The following is a 26,547-nucleotide window of genomic DNA, read 5'->3' as shown; positions in this document are numbered from 1 at the left end:
TCCTCAACTCTGTGGTCCAGCCACCTGGCGTTTCACCCCTCTCGGGGTGGCTTTGGGGAGGGCAAGTGAAGGAGGCTAGGACATGCGGAAAGCAACTTCCATGGTGTCCTCCCCTGCCCGCCCCCAACAACCACCCCATGTTGACATCTCTGCACTGCTTTTACGAGCACGGAGACGCATTCTGTGTGGAGAGAACTGCCATGGCTACAAGGGAGCTGGGGAGGATGGGGGAAGCACTGTTGCTGGGCTCCAAGCTTGGAGCCCTAGTTCCAATGTTGGTTCCCAGAAACCAAAATATCATATATACCCAAATGTTTCCTAGGGGACATTGCATTGTGGCCTATTTTAATCATACCAGAAAAATGATGCATATCAAATGACAACTGCAGGAGATGTGTGATAAGTCCCAAGATAAAGAAATATGAGGAAGTGCTAAATGTTCTTAGGGATGCATGAGGAATTCATTTCAGCTCATTTCTGTTCAGCATTTGCCCTGCTTGCACCTCCCAAAACCAAATGTGAGCACAACCTGTGGTCAGAGCTCATACATTCCTGAGCTTACAAGGCTGTTCACAGGGGTTGGTGGGGTTGGGATGCATTCAAAGAATGTCTATTATATTACAAGATGCATTGAAAATGCATACCTTTAAAATGGCCCAAATGCCTCCCCCCCACGGATGGATTCCCCACGGACCGGAAGGTAGGGAATCCGCCCAACCCTAGTTAGGCCTCATCTGCAGCACTTTGTCTAGTTCTGGGTACCACACTTGAAGCAGGCTGCAGACAAACTGGAAAAAGTTTCAGAGGAGGGCAACAAAGATGATCAGGGAATTGGAAACAAAGCCCTATGAGGACAGACTGACAGAACTGCGCATGTTTAGCCTTGAGAAGAGAAGACTGAGGGGAGATATGATAGCGCTCTTCAAGTACTTGGAAGGTTGTCACAGAGAAGAAGACCAGAAACTCCTCTTGATCATACCCGAGTATAGGGCACGGAATAATGGGCTCAAGTGACAGGAAGCCCGATTCCAACTGAACATCAGGGAAAACTTCCTGAATGTTAGAGCAATACGATAATGGAACTAATGACCTAGGGAGGTAGTAGGGTCTCCCACACTGGAGGCCTTCAAGATGAGGCTGGACAGCCATCTGTCAGGGATGCTCTGACCTAGAGTCCTGCATTGAGCAGGGGGTTGGACTCGATGGCCTTGTAGGCCCCTTCCAACCCTACTATTCTATAATTCTATGATTCTATTAACTTGAATGCCTCCAGTGTGTGGGGGGGGAGAGAGTCCACCTAGTTAATTGGTTCCACTGTCCACAGCATCAGCTTGCCATACCAAACGCACGACCTTCAAAAAAGAAGAAGTCTAAACATAGTTCCAACTAGGGAGGTATGGATTTTTTAAAACCCATTGCATCTACAACTGTAGCCTGCTCTAACTGTTTCAATATCTGCTTTTTCGGTACGTGCAGCGAATTCTGAGGTCGAGGCTTTGAGTCATGTATTTTGCACTGGAACAATCCAAGAGTTCTGTACCACAGCAGATTGGTATTAGTGATTAGTCTGCCATCTGCTATTTCTGTCTTCAGGCATCTAGGATGTCCGAAAGTGACTTACCTTTCGCGGATTATGTTGATGGGGGGGGGGAGGCGTTCCATCCCTCCCCCTGGAATCCTGGCCGGGGGGGAGGCGCTCCGTTCCGCCCCCCGGAATCCTTGAACAGCCGGCTGTGCTCCGCGGCAGCTCCGCGGAGCAGCCGGCCAGGCCCGGCCCGGCCAGTCCAGAGCTGTCCACAGCTGGATTTCCGGCTGCGGAGGGCTCTGGGTAAAACAAAAACAAAAACCCGCATACGCAAATGGCGGCGGCTACAGCCACCACCATTTGCGTTCCTTCCTTATGGCCGTCTTAATCTATGTAAATATCTACGTAGACTATGATGGCAAAAATCAAGGGGAATGCAAATAGTGTAGCGGACACTATTTGTGTTCCTTTTTTATTCCTTATTTTAGCCTACATAAATCTTTATGTAGGCTAAAACGGTGAATCAAAAGGGGATGCAAATAGCGCCCGCTATGCTATTTGCGTTCACCTTGATTTTCACTGTCATAGTCTATGTAAATATTTACGTAGATTAAGACGGTAAAAAGAAGGAATGCAAATGGCAGCGGCCGTAGCCGCCGCCATTGGCGTACACGGGTTTTGTTTTGTTTTTTTACCCACCCAGCCATGATAGGCTACGTAAAGATTTACATAGCCTATCACGTCCTTTTTTTTTTTTTTTTAACCTAGCCATGATAGGCTATGCAAATCTTTACGTAGCCTATCACGTCTTTTTTTTTTTTTTACACAAGGCAAGCCTTGAAATGGTGGCCGCAGCATCCGGTCACAAGACCGGCCACTGCCGCCGCAGCCGCCGCCGCAGCCGCCGCCGCAGCCGCCGGGAAGATCTGCCCCAGGTGAGTCTCATCCCGGGGGGGATCCACGGAGGGGCGGGGGGGGGGGGTGGCAGGCTGTTCCGCCACAGATTTCGGGGGAGATCCATGGCAGAATTCTCTGACATCCCTAGTCACGTCCCCTTCAGCCAAAAATACAGCCTGGCAGCCGTATCGCTGACGCTTCAGAGCTGGCCGGTGGCTCCATGGAATCGCTGCAGAGCAGAGACGGCCCAAGAGGATTCTTGGGGGAGGAACGGATTGCCTCCCCCCACGGATGGATTCCCCACGGACCGGAAGGTAGGGAATCTGCCCAACCCTAGTTAGGCCTCATCTGCAGTACTTTATCTAGTTCTGGGCACCACACTTGAAGCAGGCTGCAGACAAACTGGAAAAAGTTTCAGAGGAGGGCAACAAAGATGAACAGGGAACTGGAAAAAAAAGCCCTATGAGGACAGACTGACAGAACTGGGCATGTTTAGCCTTGAGAAGAGAAGACTGAGGGGAGATATGATAGCGCTCTTCAAGTACTTGGAAGGTTGTCACAGAGAAGAAGACCAGCAACTCATCTTGATCATACCACAGTGCAGGGCACGGAATAATGGGCTCAAGTGACAGGAAGCCCGATTCCAACTGAACATCAGGGGAAACGTCCTGAATGTTAGAGCAATACAATACTGGAACTAATGACCTAGGGAGGTAGTAGGGTCTCCCACACTGGAGGCCTTCAAGACGAGGCTGGACAGCCATCTGTCAGGGATGCTCTGACCTAGAGTCCTGCATTGAGCAGGGGGTTGGACTTGATGGCCTTGTAGGCCCCTTCCAACCCCACTATTGGGAGGGGGGGAGAGTCCACCTAGTAAATTGGTTCCACTGTCCACAGCATCAGCTTGCCATACCAAAAGCATGCATGCACGCACGCGCGCGCACACACAAAACAAAACAAAAACCATTCAGCTTTTTCTATTTCTCATTTCCATGTGGTCATGGCCACTAGCTTAGATGGCTGTGAAAAAGGACTTCACAAAAACATAGAGGAAAGATTGATCCACATCTACTAGCCAATTAAACCCTCCATATTCAGAGGCAGTATACCTCTGAATGTAAGATACTGGAGACCAGACAGGGGAGGACGGTTGTTTCGATAGGGTAGGTGGACTTTGGGTCTGATTCTGTTGTAGTCATGTATTCTACTCAAATGTATTTCATTTGAAATGAAAAATTTCATTTCAAAATCATAAGAAATTTCCCTGGGCTTGTCCCTGAACATGAATGGGAGTGCATTTGGGGGAAAGTTCTCACATTCCCGAGCATGTGATGGTGTTTGAAAAATGCTTTTTCATGCTTTGGGTCAATGGAGGGAAGTGTGGACTATTGGAAAATGCTCACAGAAATGTTCACTTTTCCCATTTGAAATGTGCCTTTTTGGAATGAAAACAACGATGGTAACAAATTCAGATGTATGACACAGCAAAAGTTGTTTTCTCCAAAGTTCTCCTAATTCCCTGTTGAAACTCACTCCAAATCATCTCCATATCACATTGGGAGCATTGTCTTTTGTTCTTGCATGAAAACCCCATGCGTAGTCTCATGCATATAGTTTCCATATGTATGCAGCAACGGTGTGCATCTTTGAAAAGTACACATTCTTCTCCCATGCATTAAAGCATATTTGTTTACATTTTTCAAAAGCACACATTTTTCATGGGCATTTTATAAATTTACACATGCTGTAGAACACCATTTTTTTTTCCTGTTTGCCCCTTACTTGCATTCCCAGCTTGAAAATGTGCGGACTTTGACCACTGATCGTGTCTGAACCCATGTTTGGTGTAGGGATGTACGGAGCCGCTACCTTTCGTTCCAGAGGGGGGTGTCTGGGGGGGGAGGCGATCCATTCCTCTCCCCCAGAATACTCTGGAGTGGCTCCACGTCAGCTAGATTCCGCGGAGCTGCAGTTCAGTTCCGTACCGCAGCCAATACGGCAATGGCAGCCGCCATCACTGCTTTGCATGGAGAAAGACAGCCTCAGATGGGGTGGTGGATGTCTCTGCAGCTATGAAGCCCTGAGTTTTACCTAATTCCAGCCATTTACGGCTGTATTTACATAAAACTCAGCTTTATGGCTGCAAGTGGCATCCACTACACCATTTGCAGCTGTCTTTCTCCAAGCGAAATGGTAATGGCGGCCACCATTGCCGTATGGCTGAGGATCAACAGCAAGAGTACCAGTCCGCAGGGGATCCTCAGGAGGCAGAGGTGAGTGGTGCCATTCCGCTGCAGATTCTGGAGGCCGGATTCCAAGGAATCTGGCCTTATTTGTGTCTGTGGCAGAATTCTCCGCCATCCCTAGTTTGGTGTGGAAGGTCTGAACTGGCTTAGTCCTGAGAAAAAATTAAGCCAAACACATATCTCATACTTCCCGAGTCACAAATGAAATTGGGAGCGGGGTGAACTGAGGTTCGAAGTAGAGTTTGGGGAAGGTCAGTGAGCTCAAGCAGCCCTGGTTCTCCCTTCCCTATCCTGCAGTAGGGTGGCTAAAAAAGGACAGGTCTCCTGGCCTTTTAACAGTTGCATGGAAGAGGGAATTTCAGCAGCTATAGCTCACTTCACAAATTACACCTGCTGGACAGAAATAGCCTAGCTGCAGTTCTCCAGGCTCTGATAACCTCTCGTCTTCATTACGGCAATGTATGATAGATGGGGCTGCCTTTGAAAATGGTTTGGAACTTCAGCTGATCCAAAGCAGGGCAGTGTGACTGTGAATGCATACTGGTCAATGTGATCCTAACATGACAGTACTTTCCCAACTTCACTGGATGCCTGTCCATGTCTGGGGCAAAACCAAGGTGCTGCTATTAACATTCAATGCCCTAAAGAATATGCAGCCAGGTTATCAGAAGGATTGTCTCCTCCCACATGTACATGCCTGGACACTAAGATCATCTTCGGGGGTCCTATGCCAGGAGCCCTTGCCAAAGGAAGTGTGGTGGGGGGCTACCAGGAAGAGGGCCTTTTCCGCTGTAGCACCCTGGCTGCGGAATGAGCTCCCTAGAGAGGTTTGCCTGGCAACTACCTTGTGCTCTTTCATTTGCCAGGTGAAGATATTTTTATTTTCCCAGCTTTTTAGCATCCATTTTTAGCAACAATTTTGCTGTTAAAATTCTTTTAACATTGCTGTGGCACTGGGGGAGGGAGGGTTTAACCTCCCATGCAGAATTGGTGGCAGAAATCCCCACTCACCCCCTGATTGGACAAAACGTGGTGATGCAGAAGTCCATAAATTATTACCGGCAAAAAGAAGGAAAGAAAGACAGAGGGAAATTATTGTTATCATAATGAACATGATGGATTGAAAGGAGAAGCAGCTCAAATGGAGGACTGCCAGTTTTAGGGCAAATCAGTCTTCCATCGGTCCAGTTTCTGTCTAGGGCTTAGCTCTGCTTTTGGTGTTGCCCATGGTTATTCCCTTGATCCCATCCTTGAGTTGTAGCCACACAAGGGAGCAGAGGAGGAAATAAATGTTTACTGTGGTGCCCCGTGGAGGTCAAGCTTTGCAGAGGGAATTATCTCCCCTGTCATTACCTGAAAGGAACTGATTCCTCATAACAATCTAAAAGCAAGTCGAAAGAGGTACAGTCCTCCCACTTGTGTCCCTGAGAGCCACAGTGAGGAGCAAGAGGTGGGCAGGACTCCGTCAGCTTGCATTCATAAGTGCCCCCCCTTCATTGTCTACTCCAGGCCTCAAGCTGTGTATCATTCAAGCCATGCCCCACCCCCCGCCCCAATCTTATGGATGGGTGTCAAGAAGTTATAATATGTTAAAGACAAGGCTTCTCTTTACGTAGAGCATTGGCACAGCTGGCTGCCATCCACTGCTGCTTCCTTAGATGAGGTCGTTGCCAGCAAGAAGGCTGCAGCAGGAGAGCACAGCAGTGTCTGCACCCAGAGAGAAGTCCTTGTCTCGGATGGAGATGATGTTGGTGAGGCTCTGGATTCTGCTGCCTCACATGGCACACAACGCAGACACTATGAACTGCCCTAAAAGTGATCCCCTCCCTGTGCCACATAGATGGTTTCAGCCAGGGGACCTCCTCGTTGGTGGGATCTCCTCACAGATCCTCTTTCTTTTCTATGATGTTTCCTTCAAGGAACACCCTTCTCAGGAACCAGGCTTTGATCTTCCAATGTAAGGGGATCTTCTTCTTCTTCTTCTTCTTCTTCTTCTTCTTCTTCTTCTTCTTCTTCTTCTTCTTCTTCTTCCCTATTTGTGAATCTGAGTTTTGAAACCCATGAATTTGAAGCTCAATCCAATCTTACTCCTACTTCAAGAAGATCCACTGAAATGAGTGGATTTCAGTTAGACTAATATTGGACACAACCCTATAGCAGGAAACAGAATTCTCGAAGATTGAATGTGTGGAACAGATCTCTGTTGTTGTTGCTATTATTATTATTATTATTATTATTATTATTATTATTATTATTGCTGCTACTACTACTATAGAAGAGGAATTCTCTAGTTAACGTAAAGCTAGTAAATGTTTTAAATTTCTTACCAGCATTATAATCCCTCAATGTTTTAAATATTAACAAGATGGAGTCTTATTAAACAGCCGCTCGTGTGCAATGGTCTTAATACAGATCATTGCAGCCAATGTCGGCTGTCCATAAAAAAGAGAGAGAAAAATATAGGCTGTCCTCTGTTTAGCAACACATTCAGTTTGACCATAGTGATCTGTTTTTCGTGGGGTTTTAGTTCTTCGCTATTGGTTCATTAATGGACCCACAGCAGACTCAGTGTTGAAGAGTTATGCGGGATTACGTTGGATCGCAACAAAGTCCCATCTAGTCCTGCATTCTGCTTACACAGTGACCAATCAGCTGCCTCTGGGAAAGCCAGAAGGAGGACATGAGTGCAACAGCACCCTCCCACCCATGTTCCACAGGAAGTGGTGCAACTTCTTTCCCATGTAATAGGGCTCAATCGTTCTCCAGAACAATGTCTTCTCAATGGACTTATTACTATATTATTATTCCCAATATTGCGAATTGCTTAGGTGTACATGCATGTGCACAAACTGAATGTGAGAGATAGTGGGTTGAAAAGGGCACCTAAGGGAGTGTGCGGAAGAGGCATGTGAAGCCCAGCTCTCTATAACCAACAAACAAAAAACCGAGAAGAGTTAAGGCACTTTTAAATTTACTCATGCCCCCCAAAGCATAGAAACAGTGTCAGAACTGCTTGCCTTACCTTCCACGTCATGGAAGCAGTACGTCCATGTTCTTCTTCCCTGCAAGGGTGAAATTCCTTTAAAAACCAGGACCCCAGAGACAGAAAACACCCATGCTGTACTGCTTCATGTGTATATAGGACAACTGTTTTTAATTCAGTCAGATCTCTCTCTCTCTCTCTCTGGATCTCCGTCTCTCTGGATCTCCGTCTCTCTCTCTCTCTGCCTGGATCTTTTTCTCCAATAATGAGGGCTCCCCCGGTCCCAATTTTAGAAGGTTACTCTTCAAGTTGTACTTTAATAGTCCGGAATCTGTATGGTGCCAGATAGAACTTCTAAATGGTATAATAACCCTACACATTGTAACAATTCAAATGTGAAAGCAGTGTATAACTCTCTTTGCAGCATGACAACGAAGTTCTACCAGCATACCCTGGCCTTGGCATTTGCAGTAAATAAAATCAATGAGAATCCCAAGATTTTGGCCAATGTAACACTGGGTTTCCACATCTATGACAGCTACTACCAGGAGAGGATGACATATCGTACCACTCTCGATCTGCTTTTCAAATCACACAGATTTGTCCCCAACTATGCCTGTGGCACCCAGAAAAATCTAATGTCCATTATTGGGGGACTTGCCTCCGATATCTCCTTCCATATGGCAGACATCTTAAGTCTCTACAAGATTGCACAGGTAAGACCTTTGCATGGGGGAGTGGGAATTCACAGATCAGACATGTAACTCAAGATTCTCTTGATATTCTGGGAGTGAGTGTAGCAGCCATATCGGGGGTCAGACTAAGTAGCCTCATGCAGTCTCATGCTTCATGTTCTTGCTGAGCTCTTTCTCCCTTGAATATATGGTTGTAAGCTGACGAGACACAGGAATTCCTTATCTTGTGAAAGGTCATAGAATTGTATATCTTGTTCTCTGCTGTTCTCTTCTGTTCTCTCCTTATCATGGCTACCCTATAACCCAGTTCTTGTATTATAAACAATGGTGCTAGGAGAAGAAATGTTGAGGACTGCAACCCCACACGGGAGTGGCAGGAGGAGCCGTTTCATATGTGTCACAATGTCTATAAAACCAATGTGCTGATGTATTTTGGGGCTTCTGGCTCTTTGGAAATGATTCCAGCCTTAAGCCCGCACGTTAAATAAAGAATCTCTTTTTCCTTCACTCCGTGGTCTCTCTGACTATGAGTTCTGCAACATAAATGGTGCCGTGACTCGGATGTGGCAGGCTCTGAGCCAGACAGGTGGCATTTGCCTGCTCTTGATCGCCGCACCGGGAAGACGAGCTCGGCGCATGCCTCCCTTTCTTGGCGCCACTGACCTTTTTGTCGAGTGAATGGGAGAAAGCCTGCACCGGGATCACCCAAATGGCAGCGAGTGGCAAGAGAACCTTGGGAAGCGGAGCAAGGAACTTGAGCCCTGCCTGTAACGCAGCTGCAATTGAGTTGAAACCCACATTGGAAGCCTTCAGGAGAAAGGCAAGTATATGGGAAAAAGAGGGCCCTGCCTTTAGGGAGAAAGGCCACTGGGCAGAAAAAAAGGGGGCCCCGCCTTATGAAGAAGGTCAGTGTTGGTGGTATACATATACAAAAAGAACCTACTCCTTGTGGGTAGAAGAGGGGCCTGATCACACCCCCGAGTGGGCGCCAGTACCCAGCACGCCAGTACTCAGTAGGAAGCTGAGGAAGCTGGGGAAGCCGCTTTCCGCTCTGGTAAAAAGTGGGAAAAGTGGGTGGCAGGGACATATGGATGCAGTGGAGAGATTGATGATTGTGTGAGTGGCTACTGCAGTTTCTGACGCATACCGTTGACCGTCCGGGTGCCCAGGCCAGTAGCAAAGTGCGTGGTGTGAAAAATCCTCTTGTGTCGGCCAGTGAGACCCCTTACTCACTGACCAATTCCCATTCCCTAATTGTGTCTGTCTTCAATTTAGGAGGGAGGCTATGGGTGGTGGGGGAAGCAAACCTTGCACCCCCTTGGGATGTATGCTAGCAACTTTTAAGAAAGGTTTTAGTGGAGATTATGGGGACCCCCCCATGAATCCTCAATGGTTGCAGACTTTGTATGAAATAGAGTGGCCGTCTTTTGGTGTAGGATGGCCTACTAAAGGCTCTTTAGAGCCCAGCAAAATCAGCCATGTATATGCCATTGTGGTTGGGAGACCTGGGCACCCCGACCAATTTCCCTACATAAACTCATGAGATTCCATAGTCCGTGCTTCTCCTCCATGGCTAAAGAAATGCCTAGAATCCCAGGCAAAAGTTTTGGTGCTCAGAAAAGAAAAACTGGCCAAGAAATTACAACCAGTGTTAGAAGCCTCGTGTAAAGATCTGGCAGAGCGAACGGCGTTTCCACCTGCTTATGCCCTGCTTCCACCACGGGCCCATGTTACTGTAAGACCACCCCGTCGAGATCCAGATCCTGTGGCTCCTGAGCCCCTGCCATCCCCCCTACAGAGGCATTGCCCCTCGCTTTGACTTAGAACTGTCACTATCAGTTTCAAGCCCCACCGGCAGTAATTTGCCGATTTCAGCTACGGTCCTCAACTCCCAGATATTGTCTGCCAAGACTTTCATCTCTACGGGATCGGGAGGTTCCCCTCTTACACCTCAATCAGCATTAATAAAAGAAACTGAAGAATTGAAGTGTTGGGCAGAAGATTTAATAAAATCGGCAGTGACCCTTAAAAAGATGTGTTCTCACAAAAAAGGGGAGGCGAGCTCGTCTACTGCTCAAGACTTGCACCCCCTTGAGATGTATGTCAAACAAAGAAGGAAAAGGTTTTTTTAAAAAAAGATTCAGAATAGAGAGAGAAAACAGCAAAAAGCTCAAGGTCGAGCTGAGAGGAAAAAAAAAAAAGATCTGAGGCCGTTAATTAGAGAAATGTTGCAGGACAGTCTGGCTTTTAACAAAGCGTGGGAGCGTGAGAGTGTAAGGCCGAAGAAATAGCTGTTAGCCTAGCGCGCCGAGAGAGGGGGGGCAGGAAAATTGCCCACAACGTTCTGAGTTGTGCAACATCATCACCTCGCCTAATTGAGATGAAATCCCTAAAAAATGGAAACTGAAAATGAAGACCCAGAAGATGAAGGCAAAATAGAAAATAAAGGTGAAGAATCAGCCCCCAGAGCACAGGCTAGACCCCTCTTCAAGTGAAAAGTGTGCCATAAGACTGTCCCAAAGCAGAATGAAGTGGAAAGACCATGATGAAGATCTCTGTCAAGGTAGCCGTGTTTAGCATTGAACTGTGTTAAAATTGCATAGAGCCTGTAGCTACTGACCATCGGCTATATGATTTCTGAAGAGCATAACCATTAAGCTTTTGCCGTGGGATTCCCTGCAATGAAGAAATCTCACTGATTTGAGTGTCCAGTGTTACACTGCCTAAGTGTGTGTGCTGAAGAGACCGAGAAACCAGACAGCATGTTCCTGGCCAAGCCAAAATCACGCTACTACCGTGCTCCTAAAAGCTGCAATAAACTGTGTAAGCTGGGAGACCCAACCTGATTGAGAAGAAAAGAAGATATTGGAGCAACTGTCTTAAAAAACAATGAGATCTGTGTAGCTGGCTGGCTGACGCTGTCAGTGATGTTACAACTTTAAATTAAGACTGTTTTCCTGTTTGAGACCCCAGCGAAGAAAGCTGACCGAGTTATTTGTTGCCCGTGCCAAAGCAAGAATTTGGCTGCCCTGTACCTCATCATGTCCTGTTTTGAGCTTGGGATTTACAAATACAAACTGAGAAGCTTGCCTTTGAAGTCCTGCAAATCACCCCACCGCCTCCCCGAAGATTAATGGCTGCCTGAAAAATGCAAGTATAAGGCGATGCCCATCACCCCCCAGCGTCCTGAGTTTCGGCACTCAGTGTTTCAGTGCTTTCGTGTACCAGGTTAGAAGAGAAAAAAAAAAGAGTAAGTTTTTAAAATGTCTGTGAGAACCTGACAAAAGTAGAATAAAATTTACAGAGGAGTTGCCCAGATTAAAGCGTCACGGCTAGAGAGCTGAGCTGTGCCGCTCTGTTTAGACAGAGGCCTTGCTAAAAAAAGGCCCTTGTCTGTCAGAAGGGGTGTAGGGCACACTTTCCCTTTTTAAACTGATGCAAAAGTGGAGAGCCTTTGCTGGAAACATCTCATCTTCATTGCCCAGAGCCTTCTCTGTTTGACTCCATCATCATCTGGGCTTTTTAGAGACACTCTGCACATGAACTAAAATTTTAAATTGTCAAAGACTTGCCATAGACAGTGCTGTGAAGCTTTTGATAAACTTGAACTCTCATCGCTGTGGACCGTGTGTCTGTGTTTGTAGTCAGCTCAGTGTACAGCAGGCTGAGTTTGATCTATGACTTTTAAATTTCCTTCTGCTAGAACTCATGCAGCATAGAGTTGCCGATGCAAAAATGGTGACCTAGAACTCTTTGTGTGTGTGGGTATGCCCGTCCCTTGATTTTGATGAGCCCTGAGCTTTCAGCCAGAAGAGCAGTATGATTGCTGGATCTGCTCCATCATGCCTTACTGTGCTAAAAGTGCTTTCCATTCATTGTGTTAAATTGCAGAAAAAGTTTGTTGTGTATATTTTATGATTTCTTAGATATCATAAAATATATGTGATATTTGCAGATTAGTGTTAGTTGCAACTCCAAATAATACTAAGTGTGGTTCCCAATGGATGACAAAGAGAAAAGACAAAGTCAAGTAGAGAAAGACAGAAGCAAGTAGAAAAGAAGGAATAGAGAAAGTAGAAGACAGATAGAGAAGGGGAAAAAAAAGAAAAAAGAAGAGGCAAGAGGAAAAAAGAAAAAAAAAACATTTGTAGAAAAGAAGCGTGGCCATAGTTGCCCCCAGGGTAAATTAAAAGCAGCTGATTGTGCTTGGAGCTTATTACCTGGGATAAAGTAGCCACAATAATGTAATAGTTCTTTAAAATGAAGAAAATGCAACTAGAAAGAGAAGAAGAGCCTATCCCAAATGTGTGTCACTGAGACTAGTGTAAGGCAAAAAGGTTTAAGTAAGTGAGTTTAACTTAAAAAAGACAAATAAAGAGACAAGGCTGGTGCATGGAGCAGAAAGTTTTATGTAAAAAGTTTAAAACATGATCTGCAATACAGGCAGATCAGCAAAGAAAAAGAAAGCAAAAGAAAGAGAAAAAATTTGTCTTCCCATACTAATGAATAAAAGTGTTATCAAGCACTTTGGGAAGCGAAGTTGTTTACAGGAAGCTGTGCCTGAGAACCAAACACTTCTAGCCTATGCTAAAAATGCTTGCTGGTGTTGTGCTGCCTCATGGGTAACATGTATGGTATAAAACCCATTTAGCCCAATAGCTCGTGGTTCAGAGAAGCTGTCTGATCCAACCATTAAGTACGCCTGTGTGCTGTAAGTTACCCAATAAAGTCTCCTTGTAAGTAAACCCCCCCTGCTGAAATCCCAAAACACAAGTGGGGCTAGAGCGCCTCACCCAGTATCAAACCCTGCTGTTAAAAGCCATGAAAGCAGGTATGAAAAAGTCAATTAATATGACCAAAGCGTCTAAAGTGCTGCAAGGTGCGTCTTTCAAATGCCTATGGCCAGTATACCCCCCTCCCTCAACCCAGAGGCCCAAGAAGACGTGGACGAAAGAAGAAAAGAAGAAGACCCGGCAGAGGCAGAAGATTCTTAAAAAAGAACCAGTGTGCCCAGTGTGGACAAAATGGACATTAGTGGCATGAATGCCCAAATAAAATAAATCAAATACACAAAGGAGAAAACCAAAGGGGCCAGAATAGGCGAAGAGGGAAACAGCTGGAGAGGGGCCGTGACATTGACTGTGAGGGGCCGTGACATTGTCTTCATAATTGACACTAGAGCGGCATCAAAAGCAAGCAAACGTTAGCCTTAAACAAGAAGTCCAAACACTGAGTGAAGTTCTTCAAGCCCAGCGTCGCTTTGTCTTAAAAAATACGCCATTCCCATCACAAAAGTTCATCCTTTCCAACCAAGAGTTAAAGTATGAGTTAAAGAGAAAAAAATAACCCTTTAACTCCCAGATGGAGAGGACTGAAAACTGTCATACTTTCCACCCCCGCAGCTATGAAAGCAGCTGGAGTTAAACCCTGGATACATTGGACACGAGTCAAGAGAGCGAGAGAAGGAGAGTAGACTGTAAACAGAAATCCTGAAAATCCTTTAAAAATCATTCTGAAAAAGCAGTAAGAAGACTCAGGCTAGACCTTACTGTGGACACACCGGGAGACTGTCCCCCTGCATACGGTCAGACCTGCAACTGGAGAACTGAAGAAGGGGACTAGACCCTACTGCAGCTTGCCAGGTGAATAGCTGCCCGGCGTACGGTCAGATCCCAAAGAAGATCAAACATGCGTGTTGTAGTGTTAGTAGTGTTGCATTGTGTTTCCTTAATAAGGTGCAAAAAGGGGGGTCTGCCCTTGGAAGGAGAAGTTTGTCCCAGTGATTTGCTGATAATTACTGGCTTCACCTGGCTAACATCACGAGAGTAAAACATTTTTGTTTGCCAAGAGATATACCTGTAAACAGGCTTATTAGCTCTTGCCTAATACCTGTCTGTAGACATCCTGGGAAAATTCAAAAAGATACCATGTTAAGAGTTTATGGTGTAAGTTTAACTTATTCCCAAAATGCTAATTGGGGCGTGGTTGCAAAGATCCTACCCCCTACAGAGTTCACTCTACGCACCCCCATCGTTGCTGAAACAAATACTACATGTGCACAAATGCTTAATTGTCAAAAATTTTCCAGAAAATATACAGCTATCCCTGGCCCCCTTCCACTGTAATAAAATTCAAAACATATATTTTAATGATGCCTACATGCTTTTGCCTCATGGATGGTTTTAGACATGTAGTTCCCGCACTTAGTCATTCATTCCTGCCAACTTGTCTAATAACCACCCATGTTGCCTCAGCCGCCAATTGAACTGGTGCCAATTCTTCCCCTGTGGCCCGAGAAAATCCGTCGACGGCAGCCTCGAGCACTCCAACTAACTAAAAATTGTAATAGTCACGTGCAGTTATATTCTGACTCAGAAAAATTGGCCTTAGCAATGTCACTGGTTGGCTTGGCTAATAGTCTGGAGATCAACCGGTTAGCTTGCAGCTTAGCCAAAAGCATAAATGCCACCTCACGAGCATTGTCATTGTTAAATAAAGAGTTGCGTGATCTAAGAGGTGCAGTTCTAGAAAATAGAGCTGGTATAGATTACCTCTTCCTTCTTCATCATTTAAGTTGTGAGACACACCCAAAGCTCTGTCGTTTTAACTTAACTGATAATGGCAATGCTGTAGATAAACAGATCAACAAGCTGCACAATATAGTAGCTAACAAAACAATAAGACAAAACAATTAGCTCAATTAGTTAACCCCTTGGCTTCCAGATCTTAGCTGGCTTGAAGCATTGTTCATCCTAATTCTACCAGTGTTGTTCATAAAAGTTCTGTTATGTCTCTGCGTTCCTTGTCTTATGCGCTGTTTAACAAATCTGTTTTATGTCTCAGCTAGTAAAACTGCTGCCCTCTACGCTCTAATAGCCCAACAAGAGGCTAAGTAATATGTATGTCACAAAAAGCTTTGTATGGTTATCAGAAATGCTATAATTGTAATGAAATTATGCATTTAAGGGGGGAATGTAGCAGCCATATCGGGGGTCAGACTAAGTAGCCTCATGCAGTCTCATGCTTCATATTCTTGCTGAGCTCTTTCTCTCTTGAATATATTGTTGTAAGCTGACGAGACACAGGAATTCCTTATCTTGTCAAAGGTCATACAATTGTATATCTTGTTCTCTGCTGTTCTCTTCTGTTCTCTCCTTATCATGGCTACCCTATAACCCAGTTCTTGTATTATAAACAATGGTGCTAGGAGAAGAAATGTTGAGGACTGCAACCCCACGCGGGAGGGGGAGGAGGAGCCGTTTCATATGTGTCACAATGTCTATAAAAACAATGTGCTGATGTATTTTGGGGCTTCTGGCTCTTTGGAAATGATTCCAGCCTTAAGCCCACGCGTTAAATAAAGAATCTCTTTTTCCTTCACTCCGGGGTCTCTCTGACTCTGGGTTCTGCAACATGAGTATATAGGTCACTGAGAAGGAGAGAGATGACTGCGTGGAAAACAAGCCACATGGAAAACGGGCTCAGAGATGGAAGAAGAGAAAACAGGGTAGACTAAGGGATTTGTAAGAAATTATTGCCCAGGAATGTTTCCCAGAAACTGCATCCACATTTCAATCAGAAGTAGGGATGGAGGAGAATTTCTCCCCGAAACTTCGGGGGGCTGAGCGCCAACGTGTTCAGCCCCCCGAACAAGTTTCGGGGAGAAATCCTCCGCCCCCCCGCCCCCCCGCCCCCCCCCAGGATGGGACTTACCTTCACCGAATGTCCCTCCCGGTGGCTGGTCCGGCCGGCGGTTAGGCGGGTGTTCGAGCGAGGCGGGAGCGGCAGCCGGTCTTTTGACCGGCTGCCGCCACCACCATTGCAATGAAAGAAAAAAAAAATGCCCCCTGATAGGCTACGTGACGATTCACATAGCCTATCACGGCTAGATTTGCAAAGTCAGCTGTGATAGGCTACGTGAATCGTCACGTAGCCTATCACGGGTGACTTTAAAAAAAAAAGAAAGAAGCGTGTACGGATAATGGCGGCCCCCATAGGGAGCCGCCATTCCCCTTCCTTATTTGGTCGCTGTAGTCTACGTAAACATTTAGGTAGACTACAGCAACTAAATAAGGAACGCGAATGGCGGCTCCCTATGGGGGCCGCCATTAGCGTACGCGCTTTTTTTTTTTTTTAAAGTTACCCGTGATAGGCTACATGATGATTCACATAGCCTATCACGGCTGACTTTGCAGATCTAGCCGTGATAGGCTACGTGAATCGTCACGTAGCCTATCAGGGGGCGTTTTTTTTTTTTTTTAAACTTTCACGTTCGCGGCCGGGTGAGGCGGGAAGCCTCCCCCCGGCCTGAATTTCGGCCGGGGCGAGGCGGGAAGCCTCCCCCCCCAGCCTGAACTTCGCGGGGGGACCAGCGAAGCGCCTCCCCCCCACCGCGAACGTCCTTCGAGGACAGGTAAGTGACTTTCGTCCACCCCTAATCAGAAGAGGGCTTGGCATTTAATACACTATTTTTAACTGAAACTGGGAATTCAAATGGGGAATTTACCTCATCCAATATTAAAAAAGGAACATGCAGGTACATATGTAGTCAGACATTTATATATAATATCTGTTCATTTCCTTTTAGCTCACATATGGGTCATTTGCCCCAGAAGCGACTGAGGTAACAAAGTTCCCTTCCTTTTATCGCATGGCCTCAAATGAAAACCTTCAGTACATGGGGATTATTTCGTTACTTCGTCATTTTGGATGGACCTGGGTTGGACTCCTTATTGTAGATGATGACAGTGGAGATCATTTCTTGCAGGTCATGGAGCCATTGCTTTCCAAGAATGGCATTTGTTCAGCTTTCAGAGAAAGAATCCCAAACCAAGGTCATCTTCATGCCATTCATGAAATTGGTATCAGGGCCCAAAGCATTTATGTACCTTTCATGGATACGAAAGCTAGAACATTGGTTGTCTATGGTGAAACTATGACTCTGATATGGCTCATTGCTTTAATCATTGTAGGAGATCCTGATTATAAGGAAAACACATATGTTGGAAAGGTGTGGGTCATGACAGCCCAGGTTGATTTTTCAGTAAACAGCCTGTTACAGAGTGGGGATTATGGGATATTTGAAGGCACCATTTTCTTTGCAGTTCACTCCAATGAACCTCCAGACTTCCAGGCATATCTTCAGAACTTGAGACTTTACAGTACAGAGGGAGATGGCTTTATCAAGGATTTCTGGGAGCAAGCATTCAACTGTTCAATTCCAAATTCCAAGGTGCCAGTGAATGTTGATAAAACATGTACTGGGGAGGAGAAGCTAGATACCCTTCCTGCAGCCGTTTTTGAAATGCGCATGTCTGGCCACAGTTACAGTGTCTATAATGCCGTCTATGCTGTGGCACATGCTTTACACAACTTGTATTCAACTAGATCCAGCCACCAAGCAAAGATATGGGGTAACTGGCTTGAACTTGAAGATGTCCAGCCCTGGAAGGTAATGTCTTCATAATAAAATGTGTTTATTTTCACGAATGTTTTTGCACAAGGAGAGACAGCATCCGACTTCCTCCTCTATGAAAAGGTGAATCAAAGCGCAGTCCCAACAAGATGGAAGAACTGTTGGTGTGTGGGTAGGTTGTTGCATGGTCTGTCCAGAGAGGTGGTTTTCAACTTGTTTTCCCTTGGGTTAAATGCCCTCTAAAGGGTCAGCTGCACAGTTCGGGTGTTCAGTGATGCAGCTCTGTACTAGTGGTATATGCATCATCGGTGACATGGAACATTTTTCTCCCTTGAGAATTGGTGCACCTGCAACCACTCCAACCGCTCCCATATAAAGAAAGCCTGACCATAGCTATCATGAAAACTTAAGGGACACCTAGTCCCAACTAGTAGAATCTGAAAAATCAGTTTCACACAGAGACCAGCAAGATGCATCCAGGAAACCCATGGGCAGAGCATTTGTGATAGTAGAGGTAGTGTAAAGCCATTACAACTATTAGTCATTGATAGACGTATCCTCCTTGAGGTTGTCTAATCTGTTTCCAAAGCCATCTAAGGGTGCAATCCTAGGTATGTATAGACAGGGAGAAAATTCTTGGAACTCCCAGCATTGACTTTTTTCTCTCTGGGGTGTGTTAGGGTATTTTAGAAAATGATTTTATTGTAGAATTTTATTGTTTTAAACTGTTTTATTGTATGTTGTACATCGCCCAGAGTGGCTGGGTGACCAGCCAGATGGGTAATTAATAAATTTAATAATAAATAAATAAATAAATAGACACTTCCTCCCTGTCCACCCCCAAGGAGGTTCACCTGGATAATGCTTATCCTGCAGGTGAAGAGCTTTTTACCCCAAGTGTTTTAATTTCGGATGGATATATATACATAGACATAGACATAGACATAGTCATATATATATATATATATATATAGAGAGAGAGAGAGAGAGAGAGAGAGAGAGAGAGAGAGATGCTGTGATCATTTGTAGTGCTTTCTTTTATGGTTCTCTACTGTTGAATGATTATTCTAACTTTTAGATCTGTTGCCCAAGTTTGCAAGTTTTCCTGTTTGCTCCTCATCCCCCTTTCCACTCATGTTATGTCCTTTTGCAAGCCTGAGGAGATGTTCTGTTTCGTTTGTTATTGTTCTTATGTTAGCTGCAGGCAATTTTAAGTAGTAGAGTATATAAAATTGATACATTCTGCTCTTTTCTCAGTAGGGATCACTGTCTAATGTAATGTTTGCTGCACAATTTTATCTGTTAGTTTGTTTATACCATTTTCATAACACCCTTCAGTTAAAAATATCCGAGGCAGTTTACATCGTCTCATTCTTTTTAAAGGTTTTGTCCCTCACACTCCTCCAAAAGCTCTTGGGATGTACGAAAGGGACTTACCTTGTCCCACAGCTTTTTTCGCGGTGGGGGGGAGGCGCTTTGCTTCTCCCCCCGAAGTTCAGGCGAGGGAGGGGAGGCGTCCCACTTCGCCCAGCCAAAATTCAGGCCGGGTGGGGAGGCGCCCCGCCCTACCTCGCCCGGCCGAAATTCAGGCCGGGGAGAAGCGCCCCTTCTCACCGGCCGCGAAAGAAAAAGTAAAAAAAAAAACAACCTGTGATAGGCTACGTAACAATTAACGTAGCCTATCACGGCTAGATTTCCAAAGTCAGACGTGATAGGCTACGTTAAAAGTCATGTAGCCTGTCACAGGTGACTTTGGAAAAAAACAAAACAAAAGCGTGTATGCAAATGGCGGCGGCCCATGGGTGCCGCCATTTGCGTTCCTTATTTTGGCACGTCTAGTCTATGTAAAGATTTACGTAGACTACAGCAAAAATAAGGGCAACGCAAATAGCGTTCCCTTATTTTCGCCATAGTCTACGTAAATCTTTATGTAGACTAGAAGTGCCAAAATAAGGAACGCAAATGGCGGTGCCCATGGGCTGCCGCCATTTGCGTATGTGCTTTTTTTTCCCCCCAAAGTCACGCGTGATAGGCTACGTGACGATTAACGTAGCCTATCATGGCTGACTCTGGAAATCTAGCCGTGATAGGCTACGTTAATCGTTACGTAGCCTATCAAGGATTTTTTTTTTTTACTTTATTTTGTAATGGCGGCGGCGACAGCCGGTCGGAAGACTGGCCGCTGCCCCCACCCCTGTCGAACTGCCGCCGAACCGCTGCCGGGACCCGCCGCCGAGAGGGACATTTGCAGGAGGTAAGTCCCATCCTGGGGGGGGGGGCGGAGAATTTCACTGCCAATTTTGGGGGGCCGAATGCGTTGGCATTCGGCTGCACCGAGATTCGTGGAGAAATTATCAGAAATTCTCCGCCATCCCTAATTAGGGATGTACGAAAGTCACTTACCTGAACCCGAAAGTTGACTCGTGGTGAGGGGGAGGCGCGCTGTCTCTCCCACCTGAATTTCTGGCTGGGGGGAGGCACCCCGTCCCTCCCCCCCAAAATTCTGGCAAGGGGGGAGGCGCCCTGTCCCTCCCGCCGCAAATCCTGTCCTGCCAGGATGCAAATGGCGGTGGCCGTAGCTGCCACCATTTGCGTCCCTTCAGTCAGCCGTGATAGGCTACGTAAATCTTTATGTAGCCTATCACGGCTGAGTGGAAAAAAAAAACCCGCGCGTACGCAAATCGCGGCGCCCATGGGCACCGCCATTTGCATCCCTTATTTTGGCACATGTAGTCCACGTAAACATTTACGTAGACTACTGCGAAAATAAGGGGAACACAAATAGTTCCCCTTATTTTCACCGTAGTCTACGTATATGGTTACGTAGACTACACGTGCCAAAATAAGGAATGCAAATGGCGGCGCCCATGGGCGCCACCATTTGCGTACGCACGCTTTTTTGTGTTTTTTTTCACTCAGCCGTGATAGGCTACATAAACATTTACGTAGCCTATCACGGTATTTTTTAAAAAATCTAGCTGTGATAGGCTACGTAAATGTTTACGTAGCCTATCACTTTTTTTTTTTTTAACTGGAAATGGCGGCGGCGGCAGCCGGTCGGAAGACCGGCCGCCACCGCCGCTGCCAAACCGCTGCCGGAGCTGCCATCGCCAGGGACATTCGCACAAGGTAAGTCCCGTCCCGGGGGGGGGCAGGGGGGCAGACCGTTTCGCCACCAATTTTGGGGGGCTGAATGCACTGGCATTCGGCCTCCCTGAGATTCATGGCGAAATTCTCTGACATCCCTACCCGTCTGACATCTCTCTGGATAGGGGTGAATGCTCCTTCCTTGTTCTCCTCGACTTCTCAGAGTGTATTCTCTGACATCACTCTGGATAGGGGTGAATGCTCCTTCCTTGTTCTCCTCGACCTCTCAGCGGCTTTTGATACCGTTGACCACGGTATCCTCCTGGACCACCTGGAGGGGTTGGGCATTGGAGACACTGTATTGCGGTGGTTCCGGTCCTTCCTCTCTGGCAGGGACCAGAGGGTAGCACTGGGAGAAGAGGTTTCGGACCCGTGGCCACTCACTTGTGGGGTGCCACAGGGTTCCATCCTCTCCCCGATGCTATTTAACATCTATGTGAAGCCACTGGGGGCTATCATCAGGAGGTTTGGGGTGCAGTGTCATCAATATGCGGATGACACGCAGCTCTACCTCTCATTCAAATCTTCACCAAGGTTGGCCGTAGAATCCCTGTCCAAATGTCTGGAGACGGTGAGTGGCTGGATGGGGAGGAATAAGCTGAAGCTGAACCCTGACAAGACCGAGGTACTTTTGGTGGGAGACAAGAGGAGGCTGGGGGATGTTGACCTGGTGTTGAATGGGGTACGGCTACCCTTGAAAGACCAGGTCCGCAGCCTGGGGGTCATTTTGGACTCCCAGCTGTCCATGGAGGCTCATGTGTCAGCTGTGAGCCAGACAGCGCTGTATCAACTCCATCTGATATGGCGGCTGCGCCCCTTCCTTCCCGACCATCTGCTCCCATCGGTAGTACATGCCCTGGTCTCCTCTCGTTTAGACTACTGTAATGCGCTCTACGTGGGGTTACCCTTGAAGACGGTTCGGAAACTGCAGCTGGTACAGAACGCGGCGGCTCGCCTGATTAAAGGCAGCCGCCAGCAAGATCACATCACTCCAGTGCTGAAGGAGTTGCACTGGTTACCAGTTGTTTTCCGGGCCAAATTCAAGGTGTTGGTTTTGACCTTTAAAACCCTATATGGTTCCAGCCCAGCCTATCTTAAGGAGCGCCTCCAGCAACACCAGACAGGCCGCTTAACAAGATCATCCTCAGATGGCCTTCTCTCTGTCCCATCAGCCAGGACAGCTAGACTGGTGGGGACGAGGGAGAGGGCCTTCTCTGTGGTGGCCCCCACTCTGTGGAACTCCCTCCCTAGGGAACTCCGTCATGCCCCCTCTTTAATGAGCTTCCGTCGTGCATTAAAAACGTGGTTGTTCAGGCAGGCATTTGGGGTGGGTTAGGGTATTTAAAAAAAAATGGTAAAATTTTATTGTTTTAAATTGTTTTATGGTGGGTTGTACATCGCCCAGAGTGGCTGGGTGACCAGTCAGATGGGCGATTAATAAATTTAATAAATAAATAAATAAATAAATAAATAAATAAATAAATACCTGTATTTGCATGCAGTGTATTGGCCAGCTGAAGCTTGATAAAACTGTATCAGCACTGAGAAATATATTGTCGTTGTTGCTGTTGTGGTTCAATTTAGTCATGGAGTCTCAAGAATGCCTTGTTACCCCTCCCTTTTCTCTTTCAATTAGCTTCACCCATTTCTTCAAGGAGTTTCATTTAACAACTCAGCTGGAGAAACTGTGTCCTTCAATGAAAACAGAGAAATGGGAGCTGGATTAGATATAACTAATATGGTTATGTTCCCAAACAAATCCTTTCATAAAGTGAAAATTGGAAGATTAGATCCCAATGAAGAACAGGGATTCATCATTAATGATGATATGATTGTGTGGAACAGGCGTTTTAACCAGGTGTGGATTGTAGGATGTACTAACTAGGGACGTACAAAAGTCACTTACCTTTTCGCAGGGGTCCTTCGCGGTGGGGGGGAGGCACTTCGCTTCTCCCCCCGAAGTTCAGGCGAGGGGGGGAGGCGTCCCGCTTCGCCCGGCCAAAATTCAGGCCGGGGGGGGAGGCTTCCCGCATCGCCCAGCCGAAATTCAGGCCGGGGAGAAGAGCCCCGTCTCCCTGGCCGCGAAACAAAGTGTAAAACAAAAACAAACAAACAAAAAACCCTGTGATAGGCTACGTAACGATTAACATAGCCTATCACGGCTAGATTTCCAAAGTCAGCCGTGATAGGCTACGTAAATCGTTACGTAGCCTATCACAGGTGACTTTGGGGGAAAAAAAAGCGCGTACGCAAATGGTGGCGCCCTATGGCGCCATTTGCGTACGCGCTTTTTTTTCCCCAAAGTCATCCGTGATAGGCTACGTAACGATTTACGTAGCCTATCATGGCTGACGTTGGAGATCTAGTCGTGATAGGCTACGTTAATCGTTACATAGCCTATCACGGTTTTGTTTTGTTTTTTTACACTTTGTAATGGCGGCGGCGGCAGCCGGTCAGAAGACCGGCTGCTGCCCCCGCCCCCAATGAAAGGGCGATGAACCGCCGCCGGGACCTGCCGCCAGGAGGGACATTCGCCAAAGGTAAGTACCATCCCGGTGGGGGCAGGTGGGCGCAGAATTTCACCGCCGATTTTAGGGGGCCGAATGCGTTAGCTCGGCCCCCCGAAGATTCGGGGAGAAATTCTCCGCCATCCCTAGTACTTACAAGGAATGACTGCATAAGCAGACTCTGTCAGTGGGGGGTTAGGCTCTGAAATAATTCAACTTGGTGTCATGTTGAAGACATAGAAGTACAAAATTAAAGTGCCGATTATCTGTATTATCTACATCAGTTGAAGACAATTATGTATTTTCTCTAGACCTGGAAAATGGTAAATATTTCCTAGGACTTGTTACTATTTCTTTGGGCTGTGAGGGAGCCAGATAATTTGTACCTGTGGACCAAAAAATTGACTGTGAACGTCTTGTTTATGGATAGGTGGGTCCCCTCTCTGTGTGCAGCGACTCCTGCCAGGCTGGAAAATGGAAAAAAAGTAAGGAAGGGGAAAAATTCTGCTGCTTTGATTGTGTTACATGCCCAGAAGGGAAGATTTCAGACCAAAAGGGTAGGTGATAAGATGTGTGATATTTTCCAACATACAGCATTAATTCAGATGATCGCTTCTGAAGTGGACATTTACTATGATTTGCAAGTGACCATTTAGAGGGGCAGTGGTCTGTATCCCCCTAAGGAGGATTTCAGGGAAAGAGATCACGAGAAATACAGTAATGTCTGTGGGTACAGGCACAGGCCTACTCCACACATAAGGCTAAGCTGTGGTGTGGTTTGTTGAAATTTGTCTTGTCGTTGTTTCTGCACCCATCGCCATAAACAAAGCATGGTTTAATAACCAGCTATAAATGACAAATAGAAGCTGTGGTTACTGTTGCCTTACAAAGTCTGACTGGTTTCAATAATGGCTGGTTGTGATGCCTGAAGCCAGGCCCAGAAATGGGGCTTTTCCCTGGCTTGTCTGCACTTCTGCCTGCCTGCCCTAAAACAGAGGCACCCAGCAAGAGCAGCTCCAAAATGAAACTGCTCTGAAGGTGGGCAAAATTGGCAGGAGAGAAAGAAACCAGAAGCAGGGAAAACAAGCTACAGGTTGTTTGCTCATCCGCAGGACAATTCATGGCTAAAACAACAAACCATGTTTAACACAAACCATGACCTAGTTTTATGTGCAAACACAGCCTGTCTGCCAATGAGTAAGAATCACTGCCCCTTTTGTTGTTGTTGTTGTTGTTGAAGAAGAAGAAGAAATGCATTTCCAGTGTACATAAGAAACTGGAATCTCTTCACAACTTCAAATTAGGGCGGATTCTGTTGACTTCATCCCATATGGCAGGCACAGGTGGCGCTGACATCCAGCTTCGTGTACAGAAGTCCTTGTATGCAGCCCCCTCATGCTGACATTTGCCATGGTGCTCCAAGTACTTTGCATGCCATGCTTGGAATGGTGTTCAGTAATCAGCCAAATGCAAAGTTCTCTAAAGACTGTCACCTTGCACATTTGTTCAGCGCTTCACCCCACCTAAAGTTCATTGACTTTTACTACCCATGAAATGTGTTGTAAAGAAAAGAAACATTGCGCATAGTTAGGCTTAATGATCTTAAACAAGTTTAAATGCTTTAAATCAAGTCAAGAAGATAAACACTGAAGCCACCTAATACCGTTGCTGCTATGGCTTCTAATAGGAATGAACAGCAGCATAGTTAGAAAATTCTATAGTCCCTTTACCAAGGTCATGTACACAGAGGGAACTGAGGAGATAACAGTCAACATGAAGCTATTCAAACCTCAGGGGCAATAATAATTGTGCTTCCAATGAACATGTACATTTCAACTGAAATGGACTTCCCTTTTCCCACCCAGATATGGATGACTGTTTCCAATGCGAAGATCATCAATATCCCAACAAGAACCACAATCAGTGTATTCCAAAGATTATCGTTTTTCTGTCCTATGAAGAATCCTTAGGGATCTCTTTAGCCTCCATTGCTGTTTTTTTTACCCTCATCGCAACCTTGGTGCTGGGAATGTTTATTAAGTACAAAGATACTCCCATAGTCAAAGCCAACAACCGGGACCTCACCTACATTCTCCTCATCGCCCTCCTGCTCTGCTTCCTCTCTTCATTGCTATTCCTCGGACAACCTGGGAAAGTGACCTGCCTGCTCCGACAACCAGCTTTCGGCATCATCTTCTCAGTGGCTGTTTCTTCAGTGTTGGCTAAGACCATCACTGTGGTTGTAGCTTTCATGGCCACCAAACCTGGGTCCCGCATGAGGAAGTGGGTGGGGAAAAGAGTGTCTGACTCCATCGTTCTTTCATGCTCCCTTATCCAAACCGGTATTTGTGCTGTGTGGCTGGCAACCTCTTCCCCATTCCCAGATTTGGACATGCACTCAGTGACTGAAGAGACCATAGCACAATGCAATGAGGGGTCTGTCGTCATGTTTTATCTTGTTCTGGGTTACATGGGACTTTTGTCCCTAATCAGCATCACTGTGGCTTTTCCAGCCAGGAAGTTGCCAGACAGTTTTAATGAAGCCAAGTTTATCACCTTCAGTATGCTGGTGTTTTGCAGCGTATGGTTGTCTTTTGTTCCAACCTACCTGAGCACCAAAGGAAAATTCATGGTAGCTGTCGAGATCTTCTCTATCTTAGCCTCCAGTGCTGGGTTACTGGGTTGTATCTTTCCCCCCAAATGTTACATTATTCTGATGCGGCCGGACTTGAACAACAAGGACCAGCTGATAAGGAGAATAAAAAGATGAATCTAAAAATCCAATGCATATATTTGTCTCCTGGAATGGAGATGGTAGGCCCTAAGATCCAGCCTAGGAAACCATAGTTGCCAATCTCAAAGAAACTTACATTTCTCAAGCAAAAACAACAAAAGTTCCATATCACTAAAGAATAGAGAATACGGGTGCTTCTAGACAAGGCTTGTACTGTGCATTTTGCGAGTTGTCAATAAGGAATTAATTTCTAAACTATTAGCACAAGACTCACTAAACACTCATAATGGGGCTCATTTAAGCAGAGAGCTTTGGCTATTGGGCAATATAGAAATGAAATAAATAAATGAAATGAAATGGCTAAAAGTCAGGAGTTACAGATGGAAAACAAGGATTAA

The 26,547-nt window shown here is 46.1% G+C and overlaps 1 protein-coding gene across 1 annotated transcript; it reads left to right on the top strand.

The window, feature by feature from the left end:
• The first annotated feature begins 8,076 nt into the window (after positions 1–8,076).
• LOC146342959 (vomeronasal type-2 receptor 26-like) lies at positions 8,077–26,185 on the top strand. Its single transcript, XM_084808098.1, has 4 exons — positions 8,077–8,367; positions 22,545–22,766; positions 23,846–23,972; positions 25,281–26,185. The coding sequence occupies exons 1-4, from the start codon at positions 8,077–8,079 to the stop codon at positions 26,183–26,185; spliced, it is 1,545 nt and encodes a 514-aa protein (XP_084664224.1).
• The last annotated feature ends 362 nt before the right edge of the window (positions 26,186–26,547 follow it).

Source organism: Heloderma suspectum, chromosome 6, assembly GCF_057233095.1.
Source record: "Heloderma suspectum isolate Gila_16-S chromosome 6, 16-S_ref, whole genome shotgun sequence".
Lineage (NCBI taxonomy): Eukaryota > Metazoa > Chordata > Lepidosauria > Squamata > Helodermatidae > Heloderma > Heloderma suspectum.
This window is presented reverse-complemented; position numbering and strand designations above follow the sequence as displayed.

Coding starts and splice junctions, on each gene's coding strand:
- LOC146342959 (XM_084808098.1), top strand. CDS start 8,077: ATGACAACGAAGTTCTACCAGCATACCCTGGCCTTGGCATTTGCAGTA. Junction 22,767..23,845: donor GGAACAGGCGTTTTAACCAG/GTGTGGATTGTA, acceptor GTTTATGGATAG/GTGGGTCCCCTCTCTGTGTG. Junction 23,973..25,280: donor GAAGATTTCAGACCAAAAGG/GTAGGTGATAAG, acceptor TTTCCCACCCAG/ATATGGATGACTGTTTCCAA.